Source organism: Danio rerio, chromosome 13 (genome assembly GCF_052040795.2).
Source record: "Danio rerio strain M-AB ecotype USA chromosome 13, GRCz13ab, whole genome shotgun sequence".
Lineage (NCBI taxonomy): Eukaryota > Metazoa > Chordata > Actinopteri > Cypriniformes > Danionidae > Danio > Danio rerio.
This window is the reverse complement of record NC_141033.1, coordinates 10,940,001-10,962,731: the sequence shown is the minus strand read 5'-3', so window position 1 is coordinate 10,962,731 and position 22,731 is coordinate 10,940,001. Positions and strand designations below refer to the sequence as shown.

Genomic DNA, 22,731 nt, shown 5'->3' with positions numbered 1-22,731 from the left:
TACGCCCCATTCACACGGGGCTTCAGCGTCAAAGCTTGACTGAAGGCGTGTCTGAAGTTGGGGCTGAAACGATCGTCATAGAAGCGTCAGCTAATGAAATTCAGTCAGCAATAGGCCACTGTCTAGCTGTTGTATTTGCATACAGCGATCTGATTGGCTGACGCTTCCGTCGGTGCTTGAAAAGTTGAGCTAGTCCCAACTTCTGCAGCGAGCAAAGCCTCTGAAGCGGCGCTAACGGATCCACAATGCAGTTCGGCAACACCTGATGTCACCCATTCAAAGTGAATGGGTAGCGTTGATGCTGACGCCCCGTGTGAATCGGGCGTTAATGCGAGCTTCAGCAGCTCTGTGCACGTGAACAAAAGTGGCAATCTGATTGGAAAAGGTTTTAACGCGACGCGTCAAAAAAAAAAAAAAATGAGTATGAGGCTTTTTTTGAAAAATGACACTTTTACGTCTGACGTTTTGCGTGTTAGTGTGCACGATCACATTGACGCCCTTTATTTAGTCACAAGCTTTAAACCTTGACGGAAAACAAGAGCAAAAAGCGTCCCTGCACGGGCCTTGAGGCTGCATTTACACTGCTTGATGGTCAATTCAGATTTTCAGACTGTATCTGTTTTTTATGACCTACTTACATCATCTTTTAAAGGTGACTCGTATCCGATTGTCAATGACATGAAAAAAAAAGAAAAGAAAAAGCAGGCACTGACTGACAGCTGATAATAAAAGATCGCTCTTTTCTCCATTCCTGCAATTAATGTTTTTGCAGGGTTTCATTTTTTTTATTCTTTTTTTATTTATTTTTTACTATAGTTTGTCAGAAAAGTTCTCATTTTGCCTTCTTTTTTTTTTTTTCAATGTAGGTCTTTTTAAACCAGTAGGCATCTTAATTGTGATGTCCATGGCGTGATTTATGCTTGTGATGTATGCAACACTTTTATATTAGTTTATATTGGTTACGTGGAATATGTTGATCTCTCTCTCTCTCTCTCAGCTCCTCGTGTATGAGATTCAAGGTTTGGACGATTTCATTTTAGAACAGACTTCAGCAGAGTTGTTGTCATTCGCTTTGTCATTCGATTTCGTTTTAGAACAGACTTCAGAAGAGTTGTTGTCATTCGCTTTGTCATTCGATTTCATTTTAGAACAGACTTCAGCAGAGTTGTTGTCATTCGCTTTGTCATTCGATTTCGTTTTAGAACAGACTTCAGCAGAGTTGTTGTCATTCGCTTTATCATTCGATTTCGTTTTAGAACAGACTTCAGCAGAGTTTGTCATTCGCTTTATCATTCGATTTCATTTTAGAACAGACTTCAGCAGTGTTGTTGTCATTTACTTTGTCATTCGATTTCATTTTAGAACAGACTTCAGCAAAGTTGCTGTCATTCGCTTTATCATTCGATTTCATTTTAGAACAGACTTCAGCAAAGTTGCTGTCATTCGCTTTGTCATTCGATTTCATTTTAGAACAGACTTCAGCAGAGTTGTTGTCATTCGCTTTGTCATTCGATTTCATTTTAGAACAGACTTCAGCAGAGTTGTTGTCATTCGCTTTGTCATTCGATTTCATTTTAGAACAGACTTCAGCAGAGTTGTTGTCATTAGCTTTGTCACTCGATTTCGTTTTAGAACAGACTTCAGCAGAGTTGTTGTCATTCGCTATGGTTTTTAATGACACGCAACTCACATTAACTGGTGAAAATTTGGTTTCACTGCAGACATGTGGTCTCCAAATGAAGCCCCTCAGACCACTCTCTGGTCATACAAAGAGCACGGTTCACACATCGCTGGTCAACAAACAGCAACAGAGCTGAACTTCAGCCATATGAGAATGCTCTGTGACAGCAGCAGACAGCTCAAATTCTTTTCTTCTGACAGAACCACTAATCACACCCAATCAGCCACCGGTAGTAAATGGGCCTGAATGGATGGCGAGCAGCGGAGCATCCCCGGCCCGCTGCCTGATACCATATACAACTGAGGTAAACAAATATCACACAGCCCATTAATCCTCCAGCTCATTCTGCGGCCTTCTGCCAGCCCGTGAACTGACTTTTACAGCCTCGGTAACAAATGTGAGGACTTGAGTGAAGACGGAAAAAAAAATTTAGAAAAAAAAAGGAGGTAGATGGAGGAAGAAACAAGAGGCGTTTCAGATAAAAGCTAGGCAGCCGGTTACGTTACGGTGCCACGAGTCATGATCTTCAAGCGGATCGTGTGGCAGCGCTGATGCAAGCAGGACGGGGCGCTGAGGTGTGTTAATGTGAATGACAAGCTCTGAGCAAGGCTAATGGCCACCGGCTCGCTCTGATGGACACACATATATACATACACACACACACATTTCCCTCATCACACTTTCGCCTGAATTCACATGCAAATGTGCATGTGTGTGTGTGAAATACTCGAGCACTTTCCCCGACATGATATGCCATTAGTATCAGGACGGATTTCGGTAATTCTGTTAAAGTGCAGCCGGTCCTGTAATTTTCCCTCGCTCGGTGACAGGATGAGTCCGAGCGAGAGGGTGGGGGCAGCAAAAGAGTGACACGCATCGTGAAAAAAGAGACGGAGCGTGTATTTTCACCATCACTGTGTGCACAAAGCAAACAGGAAACACTTTTATTGTAATTGCGTCTTACATGGGCATGGAGAAATCCACCGTGGAATTCAGATAATGGCTGATTAATGTCCCTGTGTGGATGGACAGGTGTCTCGGACCCGCAGAGATAGGTATTCCATGGCCGTGTTTGAATCGGCACGCCGCCTTTAAGTAACTAATTAAGCGAGTGGCAAGCTTTTGATAGTGAAGCAATACAAAAAAAATTCTCATTGGTACTTTGACATCCTAAGTGGTTTCAAATGTGAGAGAAGGAACACCTAATGTGACGGCCCACATTATTTGTGACAAACTAAGCTGAATTATTTCATTAATCCAGGCGGGTTGAAAATAAGAGGGCGTCTGCAATCATTTCAGCTAAAGCTTTCGGATGGACACTAACCTTCCAGTTTGCCATGTTTTGATAGCACTCGGACCAAGGCGATGTACTTTTGAGCATCCAGCGCCACCTCAGAGTCCTTGCGAGCCCTTAAATGTAACAAAAAAAAAACAAAAAAAAGATAAACAGTAAACACAAGTTGGAAAGTGAATTAAGTGCCATTCTATGTGCTGCTAATGTTTTGCTATTGAAAGGGATAGTTCACCAGAAAATCGAATTCTGTCATTATTTTCTGTTACACTCTCATCTTGTCCAAAGCTCTTATGACTACTACTACTACTTAATTGTCTTTTGTTGATGTTATATCCTGGCAACTTTCAACTTGCACAGACTGACTGTTTTACTTCACAAGTTTAATTGAAATTACAGGTTTTCATGCGAATTGCCAAAAATATTTGTTATTTTTTTTACTTGTTTCAAGTCAAAATATTTTTAAATTGCTAAAATCCACCACTACTGATCCTCAACCTTGTCTTTTCTTATTGAATGATGATTCTTTACTAACCCTGACTTTGAATCAAAAACAAACTTTTTTTTCTCAGGATTAACAGCTGCAAAAAAAAAAAAAAAAAAAAAAAAAAAAAAAACAATCATCAGTTCCCTCATAATCTCCTGTCAATTCAGCAATGGTTATACTATTTTATAGACATTATTCGACTAGAACAATTCACTGCCTTTATAACAGAGCAAAGATTTCAACAATTCTTCATTGGAACCAAATACATTTGATCTCCATTATTAAAACTTGAGTGATTTAATTTAACGAAGCAGGAGAAATAATTAAGATGATTTAAGATATAGGTGATCTTTTCTTTCTGTTTGACCTGTTTTACAATAATTTGATTAGGCACTTTTTTTATTTATGTACTTCTCTGACATTAAGTATATAGTTTTCCCCCTTTTATGCCTATCTACAGGTTTCTGCATGCATATATCTGTATATTCATATATGTGTTTGTTTGTGTGTACCTATTTATACTCTGTAATTTTTTATTTTGTTTAATATATTTACCAAACATGTTAAACACATTGAACCAAGTCAATTTCGAGGAATTCTGCTATTAACATTGTTGATTTACCATGATATCAAAAAACTGAAAGTTTAAGTAAAAAAAAAAAAGAGTTAAAAATCAAGAAGCATAAATACATTGTCTTGTTTAATAAAAAATATTGTCTTGTTTTCAAATATAATATGTCAAAATTAAGTGAGTTTTTCCTTAAAACAAGCAAAATAATCTGCCAATTGGGTAAGCAAAATAATCTTGTTTTTTCTTTGAAATAAGATTATTTTGCTTACCCCATTGGAAGATTATTTTGCTTGTTTTAAGAAAAAAAACAACACATTATTTCTGGAAAAGACAAAATTTGTTTACTTGTGTAGAAAATACTTTTTTGAATTTTTTGAAAATTGGATAAAAAACGAAACAAAAACTCTATAGGCTGGTTTATACTTCTGCATCATATGATCGGCGTGACCCACAGTGTATGCCTTGCTTGTAGTCATGCTTTTATATTTCTTTGTGCTGTTTGTGTTGCTTTGCAATAAAACTTCCAAACCGCAAGCTGGCAGCGGGATTTTATGTTCCTCTGTGTCAAGTTTCTTCACGAGTGTTTTTGTTTTTTATCTTAATGTACCACTAGCTCAAACTCGCTCATTCTGAGGTGGGAACCGGCGGACGTGCAACAACTATAATCATAAACACGAAACAAAGGTTTCTAAAGGGAGCTCCTTCATGTGACTTGATATTTGTAAACACTTGCTCAGCGGGTTCCCTACCCACATGTCAGTGCTACCAAGCCGGCCAATTCCAGAGAGTGCGCTACACGTCGTCACAACGTGTAGCTACATTTTTTGATAGGCGCTAACGACGGCTATGCAACCACAGAAGTATAAATCAACCTTAAGTGAGCATTTTGTCAGTAAAGTTGGTTCTGTAATCAGTTGTAAATGTCCAGCACCTGCTTCCAGATGTAGCAGCGTTTACTACACAGCACTATAGTTCAGTGACACTATAAGCAAAAAATAAATAAATAAATAAAAAATTCATTCGTTTTCAGCTTAGTCCCTTTATTAATCTGGGGTCGCCACAGCGGAGTGAACCACCAACTTATTAAAGCACGTTTTTACGCAGCAGATGCCCTTCCAGCTGCAACCCATACACTACGAACAATTTAGCCTACCCAATTCCCCTGTACCGCATGTCTTTGACCTGTGGGGGAAACCGGAGCACCCGGAGGAAACGCAAACGCAGGGAGAACATGCAAACTCCACACAGAAACGCCAACTTACCAAGCCAAGGCTCAAACCACCGACCTACTTGCTGTGAGGCGACAGCACTACTTACTGCACCACTGTGTCGCCCATAAATAAAACATTTCCCACACAATTTATGTGCAAACATGAAATTGAAGATTGATTCTGAGATTTAACTGATGTTTACATGTTTACATGGCTCTGTGTTGCTTGCTGCTACAACTGAAAGTATGTGAAAATACCTCATTTAATTACTCCCCTCATGACGTCAGTCAACTGTCATGATATAAATCCTTCTGTGTGATGTTTTCAAAGTCATGTGATTATTAATCATCAATTTAATCAATAAAAGTAATTACAATCAGTCTGATTTTTGTTTAGCCTGCATAGTTTTTTTTAAAACTTTCCAATAACATAACTATATTGGGTGAACTGTGACTTTTAAGACTTTGTCATCCAGTTTGTGAATTACATTTCATGTTCTACAGTCTTCCAGTGAGTGAGTAAATAATTCTTATATGGGAGCAAGTGAATGATGCTTATTCTAATTACTCGGTTAACTGTTTTCCTTTCCTTCAAAATAGATTTGTTTAATGAAGAGAAATGTCCAACTCACATCTCAATCTTCAGTTTGAGAGCTTCCTCAGCATTATCATGTCGACAGCACAGATTGATGAGAGTGGCATAAGCAGCAGGCGTCATGTCATCCTCATATTTAGATTTCAGATCGAGAGCTTGCTCCAGTTTCTGAAAACAGAGAAAAAGTTACAAATAATATTATTTTATTTCATTTTTCAGAGAGCAAGTTATTTTCTCCAAATGCCCAAGACTTCAGTTGCTATAAGTAACAACATGATGGATTGTTTTTGTATAGCTAAAAGATACTCAGGATTTTTTCAGGTTTCACAAAGTCAAATTTAAGACTTTTTTTAAGACCATCAAGAATGAAATTTCAGACTTAACTATAACTAAATGCTAAGGATTTTTTTTAATGGTCCAGCAAAACTTGCCCCAACTTTTTACTTGCCTCATCCAAAGAAAAACAAAAAACTAATTGTAAAAAAAATTTTCTTAGTCACACATTTTAAATAATGTCAAAACAAGCAGAAGTTTGTTGTTGTTTACATACAAAAAAAAAAAAAAAAAAAAACTTAATAAACCAAACGGACTATTATAAAAAAGTTTTTTTTTTCTAAAAGTTTTATTGAGATGTATTGTTGGTAATTGTATGTGTGTTGGATCGATTGGGTAGCTTTGCATAAACAAGAAGAAAATTAATAAAATAAAACACATGGTCTTAAATATTAAAATATTTTAAGACCAACAAGACAACATTTCAGTGAATTTCAGACTTTTTAAGGCCTAAAATTTTGTTTTTGAACTTTAGGACATTGAGACACTGCGGATACCCTGGTCACAAGAAGAGAACTTAGACTATTTATTTTTACACTCATGAAGGCAGCAAATAAGTAATTACTACTAACAAATTTAATCTTAAATAATTTTAAACTTCAAAAATAAACTTGTAGACAAGAATTTACAGTAAATTTACAAACTTTCTAATGTAAACTATCCCTTTAACTATAGGCTTCAGCACATAGGTTTTTAATAAGCACTAGTAAACTTTAAAAATTTGCTTTGGTAAGCTTTGAAAGCTTCTTATGCTGAAGTCTGCATTTATTTGCAAAAACAAACAGTAAAATAGTAATGTTGAGAATTGACATAATTAAAAATGTGTTTTTGTTTACAGTTATTACATTTATTACATCAGTTGATCTCTATAAATGGAAATAAATCCCAACAATCCAGAACACTAGAAGAAATGGTTGAGCCCAGCTAAGCCTAGTTTCTCTCAAGGTTTTTTCCTTTACTTTTGTCAATTGGTTAAGTTTTGTTCCTTGCCCCTGTCGCCACTGGCTTGCTTTTTTTTAAGACTTGTGGAGCTGCGCATTGATGGATTTGCTCTTCAGTGTTTTGACTTTCAACAGAACTTTAACTCTGAAAACTGGACTGACACAGTTTCAGTTTACTAGAACTCCTATGCTAATCTACATTGTAAAAGTGCTATAGAAATGAAAATTTGAATTGAACACGAACAGCACACATTGATAGTGATACAAGAATCAACCTCACCTCCTCAATACTCAGGACGTTGATGAGTTTTTTGAGGGTTAAATGGGCAGGTTTGCCCTCAGCTTTTTGCTCTGCCAGTGTTTTCACCAAGGCTGAAATTCTTCCCTCAGAACTCTGTTGCAAACAAGAGAATAGCTGACTAACACATCTGATACATTGAGCTTTCGGTAGAAATAAATCAAATGCACACACTTACTCTAAACATCATCACCTCAGTCATATCATCCGTCTTATCCACAAGAGTAAGAGCCTCCTAAATACAAGATATAAAAGAATAAGCTGCTTTATTAACAGTATTATTACAGACCTTACCAGAACAACTCAGATTTGACATTACCATGATGAAAGGGTGTTGTAATGTAGTTAATATACAGTGCTCGGCATAACTGAGTACACCCCTTTTTAAAACGAATATTTTTATCCATTTCTCAGTGAATATAGGTATTGTATTTTAGTGCATTTAAACAAAACAGATTTATTATACTTGTATTTACTACAATAATATTTTAGTCACCAAACATATTTAGAAATTGAAAGATAATATAATTAAATTCAAGCAAAATATTGCAAAAAGATGTTACAACCTACAAAATTTCAACAAAATTTTTACAATTTGTATTTAAAATTTTTCTCTGACATATTAATTTGGGTGTACTAGTTTTTGGACCGTTATCGTAAGTAATTGTATTTGACAAGCTCCAGATTTGGCTTCAGTACTGACTAATCTAATGTATATCCACACATATAATATTGTAAAGCTCCCTATTAAAAATATACATTTAAAAGAGAGATTTGTGAGGGGTGTACAGTATATATGCTGAGCACTGTAAGTGTGTGTTATAGGCAGTTGATTCATAAATCACTATATATCCTTTATTTCACCCATTGTCCACTAGACAGCAATCTCGGGTATGAGCATTGTAAAAATCAAAAACCAATGCTAATTAAACAAAATACCTTGACAAGCTCTGGAACATGGTGGGACTCCAGAATGTTCCTGATTCCTCTGAAAATATTCACAGAGATGTTGATGTTCTGAAAGAAACGCAAGACACGAAATAAACAGTATTGCAAAACACTATTAAAAGAACAATAATCACAGTCTATAGCATTGTACAGCTTCCATGTGGTGTTTTGTTTGCTTTACTTAATATTACATTGTATAGCAAGTAAATAAAACTCTAAATGTGTAATAATAATAATAATGATAATAAAAATGATAATAATAATAATAATAATAATAATAATAATGATGATGATGACAATAATAATAATAATAATAATGATGATGATGACAATAATAATAATAAGCATGACTTGCTTTTTGAGTATTGTCATCTTTATTAAATGTACAATGAACAATAAGCTAATAAATTAGCCAGCTAGCATATATCTAACTTGTATACTTTCTGCAGTATACAGGAAGAAACTTTATTTCACTTATTCTATAACTGCATTTATGTTCAATTTATTTGGGATAACATGATTTAATATTTATCTACATTGTTTAAATATCATTTAAATTTGTCTATAATAGATATATTTCTGTACTTGTCTGGCAGCAATCATACTCCTGATCTTATCGTTAACTTACATTAAAATTGTAACATTGTACAATTTTTTATACACAAAAATTAGTTTTTAAAGACAATACCTACATTTAATATTTTCCTTGCTGAAATTTTGTTCATTGTTGAATCTCTTAACTTATTCTTAATAATAATAATGATAAAAATGATAATAATTATAATAATAATAATAATAAAATTAAAAATAATAATAATAATAATGATAATGATAATTAAATAAAAATGATAATAATAATATTAATACAATGAAAATAATAATAATAATAATAATAACAATAACAATAACAATAAGAAGAAGAAGAAGAAGAAGAAGAAGAAGAAGAAGAAGAAGTGTCTTATGATAATCTTTTTCTTAATGATAAGGCTTTGTAAAAAAGACTTTCTCTTTCCTAAGTTTTGTTATTGTATTTTCAATGGAGTGATGTTATTTCTCTTGTATTCAATAAAAAACATTGTAAAACCAACATCACTACTTGCTATACGCTTTTTATAAACATATACACTTATTTAACAACACACTTTATATGCCAATTTGCACATAACAGCTACACATATAACATTGTAAATATTAATATAGCTGTGCATACATTTGTCAATTAGTATATTTGCATTCCCTACTTACTTCTATTTTGAAAATATATTTATTATCTTTTTTTTGTCCTGTCTCTGTAATTCTATTGCACTGTAGAAGCTCTGTCAAGAAAACAAATTCCTCGTATGTGTGAACATACCTAGCAATAAAGCTCTTTCTGATTCTGAAAAACTTTAATTAGCCAGCTAGCTTAGCCTATATGCTAAACAGAGCACAACAGTCGACAGGGCCTTTCACAATGCTTCATGGGACAGTAGTTCTTTCCTTCATGATTGATTGGAAATTAAGTTATATACCTTAGCTTTTTTTTCTCGGATTCTCATTTACTTTGCTTCAAATCAAAGTTTGTAAGGTTTCGACTCGCCTTACAGCTGGTTAGATTAAGAAATTGCTTAATACATTAATGTGGTACTCATGAAGCATTTTAAATTATTATTATTATTAATTTATTAATTAATAATATTAATATCCCTTATTATTAATTATACACTTTAACTGTAAATAATTTTTAAGAATTATTTGGTGAAAGACTTCAAAAGGAACAACCTTTTTCCAAAAAAGTTTTATGTTTTTAATAACATTATAAATGCTTTTAATATCCATTTTATCACTTTAAGGTAGAGATGCACTATATATCGGCAGCCATATCGTTATCGGCAGATAAATGCAATGTTTTATGTTATCCTTATCAGTCTTATGTCAAAATTAGGTCGATATCTCCATGCCGATAGATTACGTCATTGTACAAAACTGCCTGCCTCGAGCATATGTAGGTTGAACTTGCACAGTATAACAGAGCTTACCTCACATTGTTTATTCATTTATTTTTATTCTATTCCATCCTTTCTTTGTGTGGTATTGCTGTAAGTATATAACTCAGTAAGTAATTATTTTTCTTATCATTGTAGATATGTTTGATAGAGTGTCATTTTGTATTTTAGTATAAATCACCCAAGGAAAAATATTACATGTGTAAACATCATAGCATTATTCGTTATAATCAGACGGCGCAGTGACGCAGCAGGTAGTGCTGTCGCCTCACAGCAAGAAGGTCGCTGGTACGAGCCTCAACTGGGTCAGATGGTGTTTTTGTATGGAGTTTGCATGTTCTCCCTGCGTTTGTGTGGGTTTCCTCCGGGTGCTCTGGTTTAACCCACAGTCCAAAGACATGCGGAACAGGTGAATTGTCAGTAGTGTATGAGTGTATGTGGATGTTTCCCGGAGATGGGTTGCGGCTGGAAGGGCATCCGCTGCGTAAAAACGCGCTGGATAAGTTGGCGGTTCATTCTGCTGTGGCGACGACGGATTAATAAAGGGACTAAGCAGAAAAGAAAATTAATTAATATATATATATATATATATATATATATATATATATATATATATATATATATATATATGTATATATAAAATCAACGTGTTGCCTACCATGTGTTGTTAATATAAGATTGTATTCAGTTTGATCGGTAAATTTATAAAGATTATCACGAGGGAATGAGCCAACAGAGCCTTCACAGCACTCCAAACAGCAGCAGGGAAGACGAGCACCAGTCACTAAATCCAGCATAAGGGTTCTCAACCATCCGCCACATTCTGTCTTTATATTATGCACTGCGCTCGCCATGAAGTCATCTGTTCTCAATGCTTACGCGTTGCATCAAAATTGGACGGACTCCGCTTCGTGTGCACGGGCATCACACAGCGCCTGCAGTTAGTTTCAAACTCACAGTGGTTTATCACAAACCTCTCATTAAATTTTCCTGCAATTGACAGCTAGAACAAACATAGAAGCATTGTCTGATTGACAAGCAGCACCTACACGTGTTCAAAAGAATCTAAAGACACCAAATGGGATGAATTTATGCCGCTTTTTCTAAAGTAATACTATCACCACATCCCAAATGGCACACTATACACTTATGCACTTACACACTCAACAGCATAGTATATGTATGTGGTGTCGTCCCAAATGGAACACTAATGGTTATTTTACTAAGTGGAAATTCAATGCGTATCCCTGATGACGTTTGACAATTGAGAATTTAGTGAAATAAATGACTAAACTACATAAGAATACCTGCCATGAGTATAACTGCATTCACCATCCGGAGGTGGAATAATCCCTCTCGTAGGAGAATTTTGCTTTCACAATCCAAAATAAATAAAGTTATCCAACATGTGTGCCCGATATCTCTGCCCCTTTTGCTCTGTGAGCAAAGCTTTGGGTGCATTGGGTGCATCATCTGGGTATTTAAAATGTACTTGTTATTTTTAGAGTTTTCAGTGTAAACGCACTACTTACATTATTTATACTACAAAATGGTGTAGAATAGTGCATAAGTATGCCATTTGGGACGCACCTTGTCTGTATTTAGCTTTTCGCTTGTATGCTGGCTCTGAACTGTCAAAACACCTCTCAAAACGCCTTTTTGGACATCAAATATTTGTATATAAATTACTGTAACACGTTTTATTCAAGAACATTTGAGCTGGTTTCAGTTCTTAGTTCTTTCATTTTATTTAAAATATATTTATTTGACTTGTTTGTTAATTAAATCCCATTTTGTTATTCAACTTATTAACTTAACTTATTAGTCAAGTTGCATGTTAATTTGCTATGCGAAGAAAAGGAAATGCCAATTAGTTTTTGGCATGCTGATTCCAAAATGCTGATGAATAATGAATATAGGTCTATATAATCACCTTGCAATTTTGAAATTATTGTTTTTTTGCTTAAAGTTGACTATTCAGTTAATAAGATCAGATCAAAATTTTTATGAAGTTTGAAAAATAATATCAGCTGTTCACTGTTTAAAAACATAACATTAAAATATTAGTTTATCAGCTAATATATTGGCTATCGACAAAAAAATCCATATCTGTGCATCCCTACTTTAAGGGTGCTTTCACATCTGTGAATCGATTCAGTTGTTTCGAAATAAGGATTAAAATTGTTACAATGTTGCTCTTTGTGGTTTGGTTTCACACTGCAAAGTTTCTAAACGGACCACAATAACTAAGGGTGCTTTCACACCTACACTTTTGTTTCGGAACCCGTCTCGTTTGCCTAGTTAGGGCGGTTCGTTTGGCATATGTGAAACCACCAATCGCTCTCGGATCCGCGCCAAATAAATCGCTTTGAGATCGCTTGAATGAGGTGGTCTAGGCTTGATTGAAACGAACTCTGGAGCGGATCGCTTGGAGTGAGAAAGCAAACGATCCGAGAGTGGTTATATCACTGTGTTTTATGGATATGTAATAGGCATACAGCTATATGAAGAGAGAATTATGAGTAAGGCGGGAAGTTTCGGGAGTCTCCGGATGCCCGCAAATGAGTGATAATCTCCCGGTAATCTCACGTCCTCAAACAGACCGATTGTTTTGGTGCGGATCTGAGCGAGATTGCTGGATTCACATATGACAAACGAACCGTACTAACTGGGCAAACAAGACAGGTTCTGAAACAAAAGTCTAGCTGTAAAAGCACCCTAAGGCCTACTTAACAAACAGTGATGGTGATTAAAAAGTTACCATGCTCTTGAGAAGGCCAAAATACTCTCTTATCTTCTCCTCATTGCTCTGCAATTCCGTCTCGCTCATAGAATCAATCAGATTGTAAAGGAAGTAGCCCACATTCTCTGCAAAAGGAGAGAAGAACCATTTTCATCACTTTCTGTTATAAATAAATCCATAATCAGAGTCTCATAAACAAAGCTTCTGTAAGATCAAAAAATAAAAACATTGCAATTCAGCTCTTAAACCATGTGTGTGTGTGTGTGTGTGTGTGTGTGTGTGTGTGTGTGTGTGTGTGTGTGTGTGTGTGTGTGTGTGCGTGTGTTGTGCTGACTCTGGCAGCTTTGCCCCACTCTTGACTGAAGTCTGTGTTAAGCTGGCAGCTGACAGCCTCACGCACACACCAGCGTTGTGTATGCTGATGGAATGAGACAGAGAGACGGTCTCCATCGCTCCCACCTGCTCGGACACCAGCGCGGAGGCCTGTACCAGTGCAGCGAGACGGCAAACACTCGCCGCAGCTCTGTTCACTCAGCGCAGAGTCAGCAAACAGACACACACACACACACTTAATGCAAAGCAAAGCTGTCAGGATGAACTCCATCACTTCCATCCCTTTCCCAACAGACCCGCATAAACACACACAGACAGACAGACAATACTGGTGGAGAAATCAGTTTACAGGACATGCAGGTATAAAGGTTTACAAGAATACGGATTCCTGTTTTGTCTCATGTACAGCACCAGAACGGGTGTTACCATATTTCCCAGAAAATAAACCTAACTATAAATGTTACCTGATTTGCATTGTTGAGGACAAAAACAAAACACAAAGTTGTATGTGCATATCAATTTCAAGTCAAGTCACATTCATTTGGGTACATTTTGTTTATTATTTTGTACTGAGTATTGAGTGCTTTTTTGGTGCGTTAATCTAGTCAATAATATTTTTCAGAAGGACATGATTCCCACTCATTAAATAATTACTTTGTGTAGTTTTTATTTTACATTGTTCAGGCATTTCAGCACAATGCCCTCCCCAGCGTGTGACAAAATCCTCTCACTTCCGACTGTCGAATTTCATTGCATTGATATAGACATGAATAAGTGAATGATGATAACTGATTAGGTATTTTCCAGTAAAATATTGCTTTTAAAGGTGAAGGTAAATATTGCTTGTGTGGTTAATTATAGCATATTGAAATGAAAAGGAGACTGTTTTTAACTATTACTAACTAATGACGTAATGTGGCTGACTGTGGGATAAAAGGGTGGAGTGAGAGGATTGTGTCACACTGAGGAAGGCATTGTGCCGAAACGTCTGTACTTCGTATCACCTGAAGAATGTAAAACAAAAACTTAATAAAGTAATTATTATTTTGTACTGAAATATAACACATTAAAACATTTACAAACATTATAAACTAGTATTTCAGTGTACAATAACTAGTATAAAACAAAGCATTTTAGTTCCTTTCCTCCCAAAAAAATCCTTTAAATTATTCAGAAATAGAATGTGATTTGTCTTAAAGTATTTTTGTAAAAATATACAATTAACTATACAAATGTATAGTTAATATTACAGAAATAATATCAGTCTATGACAATATCATTATTATTATTCAAACTAAAGCATGACTTGAGTCTCACTGGAGTCTTGAGACGAGATTTAGATTGAATGCCTTCAACAGAGATAGTAATTTCTTATTTAACATAACCTTAGGTTTGTTTGTTTAATCGTTGAGCTACAAAATAAAAAAAGTCAAGTAAAATTAAATGTTTCAATTAAAAGCTGTGCACCAATTAATTTTAAAAATGTAAGTACTGTCACTCGAAGACAGAGGACAATACAGAAGACACTGACGAGCAAATCAAAGCAAAGGCAGGCGCAACTCATGTATTCAGCATTGAACACTATTCTGTTAATTATTGTGTTTATTTATGCTTTTAATGTTTAATTTTTAAGTTTTTATAAAAAGTAAAAATATTAATAAATTAGAAAAACAAACATATCAGCTTTAATGCAATAGTTTGGTATATTAACCTTCGGCCCATAAGTTTGGCCCTTCATAAAAAAAAGTTTGGGCAGCCCTGGAATAGAGGAACAATAGAATATTCAGTTGAAGTCAGAATTATTAGCCCCCCTGTTTATTTCTGTTTAAAAGAGAGGATTTTTTTTAACACATTTCTAAACATAATAGTTTAATAACTCATTTCTAATAACTGATTTATTTTATCTTTGCCATGATGAAAGTAAATAATATTTTACTAGATATTCTTCAACACACTTCTATACAGCTTAAAGTGACATTTAAAGGCTTAACTTGGTCAATGAGGTTAATAAGGCAGATTAGGGAAATTAGGAAAGTTATTGTATAACGATGCTTTGTTCTGTAAACAATTGAAAAACATATAGCTTAAAGGGGCTAATAATTCTGACCTTAAAATGTTTTTAAAAAAAATAAAAATGGATTTTATTCTTGCTGAAATAAAACAAATAAGACTTTCTCCAGAGGAAAAAATATTATCAGACATATTGTGAAAATTTCCTTGCTCTGTAAAACATCATTTGGCAAATACTTAAAAAAAAAAAAAAATCAAAGGGGGGCTAATAATTCTGACTTCAACTGTATATTGAAAAATGTTGGAGAAAAACAGCAATTGACTTGCACAGTATTATTAGTAGTTTGTTGCTTTTTGTTTGTACTTTTTTCAATAATTTTTCAAAATATCTTGTTTTGTGAGCACAGAAATTCATAAAAGTTTAAAAGCACTTGACTAAGTAAATGGTGAACTATCTATTTAAGTGTAAAAATATATACTATTAACGCACCGGAAGCATCATGGCCATCAGCAGCAAAGCGGGCGTCTTTATAGAGAAGTTCTGTGATCTGTAAAAAACAGATAAGCATGTCACTTTAACTACATTTATTTTCCATTATCTTTAAATAAAACTTTTCTTGGATTTGCTCTTACCTTCGCCATGTTCTCCACGTTCTGAAACCTGTAGGGGGCAGTAGAAGATCACAGATGACTCATATATGCAGACAGATGAAAACATCTCAAGCGCAACTAAAACAGAATACTTCACCCTAACAGCTGCCAGCCAGACAGGGACCAGATTCCAATATCTTGTAACCCAATTAATCTTTTTATAAATCATTCATTAGGATTTTTAAATATTGCACCCAAAAAGAACTATTCAAGTCAACAAACTATCTTAAAGTGGAACAAAAAAAATGTAATGACAATTACAATTACAATTAAGAGTTGGGTAAGAGTTGTTGTTTTTTTCATGTTTTTATAAAAGTCCCATTGGCTCACAGTCTGCAGTCTGTCCAATGGTATGATATTGTGAAAAATAACAATTTAAAACTGCTTTTCTATTTGAACATATTTAAAAAGAAATATTTTTAAAAACCTTTAAGTGGCGGGATTAAACAAGATGATTAGGCATTTTAAAAAGTAAGTGATTGGTCCATGTTCTGGACAGAAATTTAAAACATGGAACAATCGCTTTTTTATGTCTAATCATCTTGTTTAATCCTGCCCATTTTCGCAGCACCATACAAAAGAATTTCGCAAGCTCAAACACTAGTGTGACCGCAGCATCATTTTCAACATTTCTTACTTTTACATTATTACTGTAATGTACTGTAGGAACAACGGATGAAAAATTGAGTTTGCAGCAATGTTAATTAATATACACTGTCCCTGCCAAACTAAATCAATAAAAAAAAAATCAATCAATAATGTTTTTAAACTGTAAAATTGTTTAAAAAAATCTTTGATAAACACAAAATTAAAACTGACAGCATTAGCTTGAAATCTCTTTTAACAATTCTCTTCACTGTCATTTTGGTAAATGAAATAAATCTTTGCTAAATAAAAACTCTTTATTCCAAACTAGGCATGGGACGATGACTGGTTTACTGTGGTTTGGAAAAGTCAAGGTTTTAAAACCGCTAAAATTTTCTGTTTTACAGTTCCTATGTGTTTAAGCGTTTTTTAATGTGTTGTAAAGAAATCTGTGTTATTAAAACAAATGAAGGGAGTAATAGTTAATTATTTAATTGATTGTTAATTCTGTTCTAAAATAGTTTAAATGTTTCCTTAAATATAATATATTATGTTCAATGGGGGGGGGGGTTGATCACAATACAGAAATGCCTTGATATTTTTATCCAAGGTTATCATACCATCAGAAACTGAAACTAGCTCATGCCTACTCCAAAATGAATAAAAATATATTTAAGGATTATAGTAGATGACGAATTCAGAATTATTTATAACAATTTAAAATAATTTATTTCATTCTAACATCATCATACTATATTTACAGTGTTTCCTGTGCTTTAAAAACTTTAGAAAAGGTACCCAAACCTGAAAATTCTGTCATAATTTACTCATCCTCCACTTGTTCCAAATCTCTTTGAGTTTCTTACCTCTGTTAAACCCAAATGAAGATATCCTGGGACAAACCGCCATTAATATCCACTGTATTTTTTTGTCCTGCTTTGTCCTGCTTTTTTTCACACAGGGTTTCTGCAGGTGTCACCAAGTTAAATTTAAGACTCTTTAAGACGTTTTTAAGACCTTTATGACTGAAATTGTAGCATTATACAGGATTAAATGCTAAAGATTTGTTTTCGAAACTCTCAGTTGGAAAAGATTTCCACTTGCCCTATCAAAAATTATTATAATTAAATACATTTAATACAATAACAATCGTTTAATAATAAAAAATATAGGACAGGATCTTCAGCAGTAAATAAACGCAGAAAGCTTAAACAAATGCTACTGTAAAGAATGTAATCAAAACATTATCTTAAATAGAATTAAAAATGCTATTTAATTTTTAAATAAAAGGTTTTATTGAGATAAATTGTTGGGGATTATATGAGTGTTAGTTGCCAAATTGAGCAGCTATACATGAACTAATTTTAATTTTAAAAATTAAAGAATAATTAAGACCTCTTAAAAAGACTTAACATCTGCAACACAATATTTCAGTAGACTTTCAAGACCTAAAATGTAACTTTTGAAATTTAAGACTTTTAAAGACCCTGCGGCTACCCTGCTCACAACATCTTGTTTTGTGTTCAAAAGAAGAAAGCCATTCAAATAAGTTCACAACTGCTTGAGTGTGAGTAATAAATGACAGAAATTTCATTTGAACGAACTCCTCAATGGTCGCATGTACACAAATGCACATCCAATCCATCTACACATTTAGAAATCAGAATGCAGTGCTGGTAGCGCATGTTGTCGACGGACAGCACTAGACGAGGAAAGGAAAAAAGATTCAGCATTGTTTAATGATTAAATTATCTCCTGACCTTGACTATTACAAGAGCAGGTCAGTAAGGAGACAAGGCCCCGACAGCCCCCTCTACCCTTCTGACAACCCCAATTACAAAGCTGACATCCATCGCTGCCGGCAGCCTCCCTGCTCTGCTTTCACATCTAAATGCTTTGCTAAATACAGAGGACAGAAGCATCTGCTGCCCTACAGCCTCCTCGCTCAAATCCCAGTTAAAAACAGAGCTGCTCCTTAAATATTGAGCATGATGCCACAGATTTTACTGAGTGCACTAAATGATACCAGCAGAAAATGACGTGATAAATGAAACGGCATGACAGGTTTACGAGTATGTGTGAGGAATGAGGTGATTGTTTGATGGAATGAGAAAAAAAAAAGAACTAAAGAAATGGTGACAGCGATGTTGATCGGTGAAATTTCAATGTGAGCATTTGGCATTCGGGTGAGTTAGTAGTCTTTCAGCAGAATAGAAAGGCGAAGAAACAAAAAGGACTGACTCGATTTGCATTCTTTCCATGTTGTAATTGGGCTTGAGATGACTGTGTCCATATGCATGAGGTGACGAATGAGTTTGTGTCTAGCCAAAAGGCAGAAAAAAACTACTTGCGCACACACTCGCATGCTGAGAGTTTGTTTGGTTACTCACCGTTTAAATCCAGCGATCAGACCGGCTCTAAAAACACTGAGGTCGATGGTTGGGAGAGCGGGTGAAGACACTGTAAGAGTAAGAATGTATGAGTGAACATTTCAAATATTTTTGATTTAATAATATCTTTTTTTGAACATATTTAGGAGGGGTTTTACTTATCCTCATGTTGTTCCAATACAATTAATACTAGAGTTCTATAACTCATAATGATTATATGGATCATAACTGGTCATAATGGTTATTACGATGATTCAAATTGAATTTGTCATGTTATTTAGTGTCTACTGCTATTTTAGAATTCAGCTTTGAATATCTGTTGTCATATTTTATGAAGTCATTAGCCTACAATTCTCATGTTTTTCTGTAATATTGCCTTTAATTGTGTACAAGTTAATCGACTGCCCTCAAAGGCGTCTTCCTCAATTTATCCAGCAAGCGAGAGAACAAATGTTTTTACACTGCAGTGAAAACGTTGCTTTTTAAAGTTTGAAAGTAATGAAGTAAAGTTCTGTTTTTGCTATCAGAAAGTTCGAGTTTGTTTGTTGAAAGTTGCTAACAGAAGTGCACATATTTAAAAGCATGGAACTATTATGGCCATTCAACTCTGTTTTTATTCTTTCATTCATTCATTTTTTTCTTCTTCTTAGTCCCTTTATTCATCAGGGGTCGCCACAGCAGAATGAACCGCCAACTTAATCAGCATATATTTTACGCAGCGAATGCTCTTTCAGCTGCCACCCAGTACTGGGAAACACTTATACATTTTCAAAAGCACAGGCATACACTACGGCTAATTTAGTTTATTTAGTTCACCTGTACCACATGTCCTTGGACTGTGGGGGAAACTGGAGCACCTAGAGGAAACCCACGTGAACATGCAAACTCCACATAAAAATGCCGACTGGAGCTATAGCTATTAAATTACCAAATTTTAAAAACTTAAAAGCACTTAAAAACTTTAGTCTTATTTGAATTCCACTCATCCAAAACTTGGTTAGTTGATAGAGATTTCAAAAATCGTATTTATATGAATTAAATATATTGATCCAAATGGAAACTTTCACGTCTGGTCACAGAAGCTCAAGAAGATCTTCTTGACATTTGAGACCTTTGTTCTTGTCAAAGAGGTATTTTTGAGCCTTTGTTTATATGTGCTAATTACCATTTATGTGTGAATAAAAGCCAAAATTCAAAAACCTTAAAAATAAATACTGTTCACAACATTTTGATTGTAACTGCTAAATTCGTATAATTTTAATATGCACATTCTGAAGTTTCATATGATTATTTGAATTTACTTTTATTCATTCATTCATTCATTCATTCATTTTCTTGTCGGCTTAGTCCTTTTATTAATCCGCGGTCGCCACAGCGGAATGAACCGCCAACTTATCCAGCAAGTTTTTGCGCAGCGGATGCCCTTCCAGCTGCAACCTATTTCTGGGAAACATCCACACACACATTCACACAAACACTCATACACTACGGAAAATTTAGCCAACCCAATTCACCTGTACCGCATGTCTTTGGACTGTGGGGGAAACCGGAGCACCCGAAGGAAACTCCCGCGAACGCAGAGAGAACATGCAAACTCCACATAGAAACACCAACTGAGCCGAGGCTCGAACCAGCGACCTTCGTGCTGTGAGGCGACAGCACTACCTACTGCGCCACTGCTTCGCCGAATTTACTTTCAATGGATTCAAAATATTTGTGTGCTGGGTCCCACTTCATAATGAGTGGCCTTAACTTATATGTACTTACACAGGAATTAATAGTTTGTTACAATGTACTTATTGATTAAATACATGTATGTAATTACATCTGTAATTAACTTTTGTAACTACATATGTAAATACACTGTAAACCATCCCTTACACCTTAACCCACCCATAAACCCACCCATACCACCAAACCTGTCCATAACCCAACGTCTATCCCAACTCAAAAGCACCACAAGTGTTCTCAAATACATTATAAACACAGTAAGTACATTGTATTTATTTTTGATGTAAGTACATAGTAGTTAAGGAAACTTAATATAAAGTGGGACCGTGTGCTTAACATAAGATAAAAATTTAAAGTTTGAAACAACATGAAGTTGAGTTAATGATAAAAAAAAAATTTCTTTTGGAGTGGATTATGGTTTTAGACCTTTTTGTCAACTTCCTGGCAATTTCAATTCTAGATTTTTTTTTTTCTAATGAAAAGTAAAAAACAAAAATCCAATCTTGCATGGAAAAAAAATACAGCAGGGGCCACAACTGTGAAAGGGAAATGGTATCATCTATAATTCAAAAGCACCTGCCTTTATTCACCTCAGTCAGATGAATGAAGTCAGTCCCCTATTATTCAGCACAATACAAGTGTAAGTCAGCCTCTGGATTAAAGTTTTGGAGTGGCTTTATCAAAGTCCTGACTTGAACCCAATTGAAATGCTGTAGAAAGCCAATTAATTCTCTAAAATGATCAACTGTGGCTAAAGTAATGCCATTTACTGGCATTTTAAAAAATACACAAAATTTTATGTCTAAATAAGCCATAAATTGAGAAATCAAATTTCCCTTTTGAAATTTAAGAAGTCATTGTGCTACAAAATCATCACTCAGCATTATATCTAGTGTAAACAGGCCTATTGAAAATAATCCCTTTGATATTCTTTAGCTGTGTCATACATTACCACAATGTCCATTAATTATTTTAAATATGCTGAACTTTTAGCCAATCAAAGTATTGGGCTAAAACTAGAGGTCTTGAAAAATTGCAGTTCAAGGGACCTTTAAGGGGCATTTTTTCATGGATAATAGATATTTCAATACAATAAAAATACAATAAAAAAACTGCATTCAGTTTACCCAGGTTGCCTTTGTTTCACATTTTAAGGTTGTTTTATTTCACAATTTATGACACAGGAAAGTTTAGAAGTATTCCAATTAGGCAACCTGAAGCAAAAGAATGAAATAAAGAGACTCTGTGCTTTACTTTAACAACCCTAACGTAAAAAGCCTAATGGATCATATATCTGTCTGTTAGTGTGTGCTGTTCTGAGAGGTGGCTATTAGCCTTTAAGTGATTAGTGCTATCATACAGGGTACATCTAAAAATAAATCTCTCCACAGAGTTATGTCTGTGAAAGAAAATGAGCATATATATGTGAAGGTATAAGGAAAATTGACAGAGAGTGGTTGAGGGAAAGTAATTTTCATGGAAGCTAATGCTTACTCAGAGATAGTAGCTTTGCGAGGTTTCCAGAATATGCTTGGACTCGTAATTCTGCCACAATCAAGCCATCTGTGTTCACGTCAACACCGGCCTCCTGCAATTATCAAACCCATGTTAGAGTTTTCCAAATCAGTCACATAAACCAACAATGTATTCACATATCCAGTACAGTTACCTTAAGAGAAGCCTTAGCATTGTCCAATGATGGAAAAGACGGCAGGATATAGAAACTAAAAGCATCAACATCTGGCGAGACGCTCATTTCTTGCATGCCTCTCAGAACTTCTATAATAGCTGAAAAGAAAGAAACAAAAAAAAAACTGGTGAAATCAAATGTGCATTATAAAATGTAAATCATGGCATGCAAAGGTTTCATCTGCACCAAAGTAAGTTTAGGAATGGATGACTGCAGGTCTATTGAGCAAAACTAACTAACTAAAACTAACTAAATTTG

The 22,731-nt window shown here is 34.8% G+C and overlaps 1 protein-coding gene across 4 annotated transcripts in view; it reads right to left on the bottom strand.

The window, feature by feature from the left end:
- Nucleotides 1-22,731, bottom strand: part of lrpprc (leucine-rich pentatricopeptide repeat containing) — a 121,465-nt gene that overhangs the window by 73,351 nt on the left and 25,383 nt on the right. For all 4 annotated transcript variants that reach the window (XR_015505166.1, XR_015505167.1, XR_015505168.1 and 1 more), the window contains 11 exon segments: nt 22,453-22,571; nt 22,278-22,371; nt 19,053-19,122; nt 16,060-16,087; nt 15,917-15,974; nt 13,102-13,208; nt 8,347-8,424; nt 7,586-7,642; nt 7,390-7,503; nt 5,873-6,003; nt 3,006-3,091 (listed from right to left, as the gene is read on the bottom strand). Coding sequence is in view for 1 of the 4 variants with exons in the window: in NM_001142592.1 (NP_001136064.1) it covers nt 3,006-3,091; nt 5,873-6,003; nt 7,390-7,503; nt 7,586-7,642; nt 8,347-8,424; nt 13,102-13,208; nt 15,917-15,974; nt 16,060-16,087; nt 19,053-19,122; nt 22,278-22,371; nt 22,453-22,571 (942 nt within the window). In the remaining 3 variants the exon portion in view is untranslated.